Source organism: Salvelinus namaycush, chromosome 2 (assembly GCF_016432855.1).
Source record: "Salvelinus namaycush isolate Seneca chromosome 2, SaNama_1.0, whole genome shotgun sequence".
Classification (NCBI taxonomy): Eukaryota; Metazoa; Chordata; class Actinopteri; order Salmoniformes; family Salmonidae; genus Salvelinus; species Salvelinus namaycush.
Window position 1 is genome coordinate 58899229 of NC_052308.1, and position 5661 is coordinate 58904889.

Sequence of the window (5661 nt, forward strand, 5' to 3'; positions counted from 1 at the left end):
GGGGAGGTTTAGACCCTGGAACCGAGGGACTTCCTATATGAATATTAAGCAGTTTGCTGTCCCATGAGGTTTAATGGATCATGATGAACGGATATCAAAACTGTTGGGAAAATTTACGTTCAAAGATGTCATTAGCCATTCCATCCAGAGATAATTCACGTGCATCACCCTTAATGTCAGAGGCAAATGCAATGCTTGCAGCTCTACTGACACTTTCTGCTAGTAGAATGAGCACTTTGTTCAACAATGTCTGCTAAAGTGGGTTAAATGGCTATCATGAAAAAGAGATCATGAAATGTTCCTTATCAATTCAAAATGGGCAGTTAAGGACTATTTGATATCACATTTCAATCAGCAGGTGGCATTCTCTTCAAATGAAAAGGAGAGTTAAAGAGTAAGGCAACTAGCCAAGCAATATTGTCATTTATTTACTTGAGGTGAACAGTTTATTTGGTTTGGAAGTGACAAACAATGCAGCCAACTTTTTAGAGACATGAAAGGCAAAATTGAGGGGGCAAAAGTTCTTTGAACACCCGTCATTCTTTTTACAACCTCCATTGACGTCATCAATACTGTCTAATGATATAGTAGACACTCTTATCCAGAACCACTTCCATTTAGTTTAATAGTTAAACCTGTCATGAGAGACTGGGGTTGGTTGGGGTCATTTCAGGAAGTAAACTGAAATTTCCATTCCAGCTTTCCTTATTGCTTCGATTGCCTCGTTAGAAAGGCAACAACGAGGCTTCCCTTGACAGTTACAGTGCCTTCAGAAAGTATTCACACCCCTTGACATTTTCCACATTTTGTTGTGTTACAGCCTGAATTTAAAATGGATTCAATTGAGATTTTCTGTCACTAGCCCACACACAATACTCCATAATTTCAAAGAGGAATTATATTTTTGACATTTTTACTAACTATACTGAACATAAATATAAACACAACATGCATCAATTTTGTTACGTTACAGCCTTAATCTACAATGGATAAAGTACATGTTTTCACTCAGCAATCTACACACAATACCCCATAACGACAAAGCAAAAAAACAGAAATACCTTATTTACATAAGTACTCAGACTCTTTGCTGTGAGACTCAAAATTGAGCTCAGGTGCATCCTGTTTCCATTGATAATCCTTGAGCTATTTCTACAACTTGATTGGTGTCCACCTGTGGTAAATTCAATTGATTGGACATGATTTGGAAAAGCACACACCTGTCTATATAAGGTCCCACAGTTGACAGTGCATGTCAGAGCAAAAACCAAGCCATGAGGTCAAATCAATTGGTAGTAGAGCTCCGAGACAGGATTGTGTAGAGGCACAGATCTGGGGAAGGGTACCAAAACATTTCTGCAGCATTGAAGATCCCAAAGAACAAAGTGGGCGCCATCATTCTTAAATGGAAGAAGTTTGGAACCACCAAGACTCTTCCTAGAGTCACCTGGCCAAACTGAGCAATCGGGGGGGAAGAACCCTGATGGTCACTCTGACAGAGCTCTAGAGTTCCTCTGTGGAGATAGGAGAACCTTCCAGAAGGACAACCATCTCTGCAGCACTCCATCAATCAGACATTTATGGTAGAGTGGCCAGATGGACGCAATTCCTCAGTAAAAGGCACATGACAGCCCGCTTGAAGTTTGCCAAAACGCACCTAAAGTCTCTCAGACCATGAGAAACAAGATTCTCTGGTCTGATGAAACCAAGATTGAACTCTTTGGCCTGAATGCCAAGCGTCACATCTGGAGGAAACCTGGCACCATCCCTACTGTGAAGCATGGTGGTGACTGGGGCGAAGGTTCACCTACCCTAAGCACACAGCCAAGACAACGCAGGAGTGGCTTCGGGGGAAGTCTCTGAACGTCCTTGAGTGGCCCAGCCAGAGCCCAGACTTGAACCCGATCGAACATCTCTGGAGAGACCAGAAAATAGCTGTGCAACAACGCTCCCCATCCAACCTGACAGAGCTTGAGAGGATCTGCAGAGAAGAATGGGATAAACTCTCCAAATACAGGTGTGCCAAGCTTGTAGCGTCATACCCAAGAAGACTCGAGACTGTAATCACTGCCAAAGGTGCTAAAACAAAGTACTGAATAAAGGATTTTAATACTTATGTAAATGTGATATTTCTGTTTTTATTTTATTTTAAATGTGCTATTATTTATAAAAGCCTGTTTTTGCTTTTTTGTTATTTTGAGCCTAGACTGAATTATTAATCCATATCACTGCAGTTAAACAAGTTCATAAAATAATGAATTATGTTGGCTTGCACTTATGGCACTTCCAAGGCTGTTTTATGATGATTATTACGGTTGTGTCAATCATATTATATATTTAGGCTATTGTAACAAGGTGTTAGGTTATGACAAACTAGTCAGAGCTCAAACCAAGTTTATTCACCCACTGGGTCAAACAGCTGAAAAGACAAAAACATGTTCCCACCAGCACCATTATTTATACCCTCCTTTAGGCAGTCTCCTCTTTGCACCTCTAAACACTACATCTTTGCTGCTCGGCAGGTGAAGTGTGTAATAAAATGGTTCCTTCTCTCTTCGTCTGACCTGACCTCAGCCCACATTCCTCACTAATCCACAGCTATTCAAGTTTATCAGTGACCGCAACCTTTTCTAGTGAACAATCGACAAGCAACAATGGGCATGACGGACAGAAGTAGTCAGTACAGGTGTGATCAAGCCTTACATCAAAGTTGCCTGAAGCTGAATGGAACGTGGTATACCCTGACCAGTTATTCAGAAGAAAATCCTCTGACTGTCTAATTTCTCATCGGAAATTGCTGCTGACATTGAACAGGGTTAGGGTGTTTCATTAGTTTCAGGCTCTCCTGTTTAACTATTCCCAACATCTTATAGGTTGTAAATAAATCATTTTTATTTGAACACCCCAATTATGATTTTTTTTTTTACAACCTATATTGACATCATATAGACTGTGTAAATATATAACTGTTGTTTAGAGAGTGTATTCTAAATGCAACATGACATTTTAGGTATAACTTAGCAGATGCTCTTGTCCATAGCCTCTTCCAATCAGTGCATTCAATTCAACAGGTAAAACAACCACATATAAAAATTATACCAAAACACAAATAATTTTTTTTACATTACTGTATGTGCAACCCTTTCTCATTTCGTAGCTTTTTCCAGATACTTCCAGATGAACCATATGTTGCTTTGAAACGAAGGTATGACTCCAGACATCTAATGGCTACATCATCCACCTCTGGGTCAAACTTGTTAGCGATGAGATGGTGGTGTTGTAGGAGCCACCGGAGATCTCCAGCCCCGTAGACACACACAGCTCTCCTGGAGGCACCGGAGCAGGGTGGATATGGGGCTCCTTTCCTCACATCTCCTTCCAGGTAACTCCACTTCACCATGCGAGCGATGGCGTTCATGTCTGATTCATGGTACTTGACGTGAGGAGGGTTAGACCCTGGCACTGAGGGCATGCGCTGCAGAGTGGCCCACAGGTGCTCATCAGGACTGTAGGTGTCCCTCTCCCACTCCAGCAGGGCCCGAACCTCCTGGCTGTCAAACACGTGATGGACAAAGTCCCTGGAGACCACGAAATAGGCGTTTCCGGAGAACATGGGGGTGCTGATTGGAGGAGGGCTCTTCGTAACGCTCGTTCTGACTACTATGTTATTGGTTATATTGTGCTGATACTGCCACCGGCGTTTCTTATAGTCGACGGTGGTCTCAGACTCCATGCTGTTTCTCCCGTTTAGCAGTTTGAGTGACTGAACCATCTCTGCGTTGGTTTTAATGGGGAAATCTGTTCCACAGGTATTGAGCAGGTACCTCCACTGGACAGGTGACTTCAACAGGTCCTTCATACAGTTTAGATCTGCCTGCACTCGAGACCACGATGCATAAACCACACTCTCTGTCTTACTTGCCACAAACACATTGGTAAAACAAGTCACAATAGCCTTTACTGCAGTCTTGAATTCCTCTGAGGATTTCTGGTCCACATGCACGCAATATACATTCTGAGGTGTGTACACTGCACGCAGGAGTCGCTCAAACATCTCAATCTTCTCATGGACCACCATGGAGTAGGCGATGGGGAAGTCTCTCTCCTCCACACTCAGCGGCATCATGACGAACCCTCTGTCTGTAACGTACGTTTTACAGTTTCGGGTCACGTCGTGGTAGAACGCCTCAGACAGAAGCGTGGGCTTATTCTTTGTTTTCAGAAGTCTTCTGAGCTGCTCCTTGTCGATGCCCTTTAGGTCTCCTTTGATGATAGCAGAGCAGGCTGGCAGGTCGTCTGCGTAGTCTTGTGGCAGGAGGTCAGGTGCTGGGAGCGGGCTTCTCTCAGAACAGGTTGGGCGTCTCAGAGTGTTCCATAGGAGAAGAGAGATTAAAGCAGACATTAGGATGAGAAAGAGGTTTCTGAAGAAGCATATATGTGATGTTGATGACCTAAGAGGACCCATAACAAAACTATCTATCTACAGTATGTAATATTAGCATTTGTGCAGACCATAGTCCGGGAGCACTGCTGTTAAATAATCAATTACACACACACACTCAACTCAGTTTAAAGTGAGTAGGTAATCATTAACTTTAGTAGGCATGGCTACTGAAATTAAAAAGTACTTAACTTGGAACAAATGTGGTTGAAAATGAATTACTAACCTACAATACCACACTTTCAGCATTTCCAAGTATTGGCATGATGCTCTGAATTACACAATTCTAACCCACTTACCCCACGCAACCAATATTGTTGGATACATACAATACTTTTGACTGGTACTGTATGTATTATTAGTATTTGTGCAGACCATAGCCTGGGAGCACTTCTGTTAAACACACACACACACACACACACACCTGTCACGTTCCTGACCTTATTTCCTTTGTTTTGTCTTTGTTTAGTATGGTCAGGGCGTGAGTTGGGGTGGGCATTCTATGTTATGTGTTTCTATGTTGGGTTCATTTTCAATTAGCCTGATATGGTTCTCAATCAGGGGCAGGTGTTTTACGTTTCCTCTGATTGAGAACCATATTAAGGTAGGCTGTTCTCACTGTTTGTTTGTGGGTGATTGTTCCTGTGTCAGTGTTTGTGCCACACGGGACTGTTTCGTTCGTTCGTTCGTTAGTGTGTTCCTTCCTGTTCTTGTTTTATGTTCTCAAGGACAGGTCTGTTCACGTCGTTTTGTTATTTTGTATTTTGTCAAGTGTTCTTCATGTTCGTCTTTCACAAATAAATATACTATGGATACATACCACGCTGCATATTGGTCCGATCCTTGCTCATCCTCAGACGAGGAGGAGGACGAGCGTTACAACACCTCACTTTAAAATGAGTAGGTAATCATTAACTTTAGTAGGCATGGCTTTATACTGTCTAGAAATACTTTTAATTAAAAGGTACTAAACTTGGAACAAATGTGGGTTGAAATGAAATACTAGCCTACAATACAAACATTTTCAGCAGTTCCAATGAATGGCATGGTGCTCTAAATTACACAATTCTAACCAATTTACCCGACGCAACCAATGTTATTGGATATTACAATATATATTTTTTTCATATAGAATTATGAACATCTTAAACAGTTGGCCATATGCAGGTCATGGCTGGATGTCATCTTGGCAACCAGGACCAAATCTCCAGCTACTAATT

At 42.0% G+C, this 5661-nt stretch overlaps 1 protein-coding gene across 1 annotated transcript; it reads right to left on the bottom strand.

The window, feature by feature from the left end:
• Nucleotides 1-3124: 3124 nt before the first annotated feature.
• LOC120022428 (beta-1,3-galactosyl-O-glycosyl-glycoprotein beta-1,6-N-acetylglucosaminyltransferase 3-like) lies at nt 3125-4402 on the bottom strand. Its single transcript, XM_038966323.1, has one exon. The coding sequence runs from the start codon at nt 4400-4402 to the stop codon at nt 3125-3127; it is 1278 nt and encodes a 425-aa protein (XP_038822251.1).
• Nucleotides 4403-5661: the final 1259 nt, after the last annotated feature.

Bases quoted from the DNA above. Each gene is read 5' to 3' on its own strand.
- LOC120022428 (XM_038966323.1), bottom strand. From the start codon at position 4,402: ATGTCTGCTTTAATCTCTCTTCTCCTATGGAACACTCTGAGACGCCCA.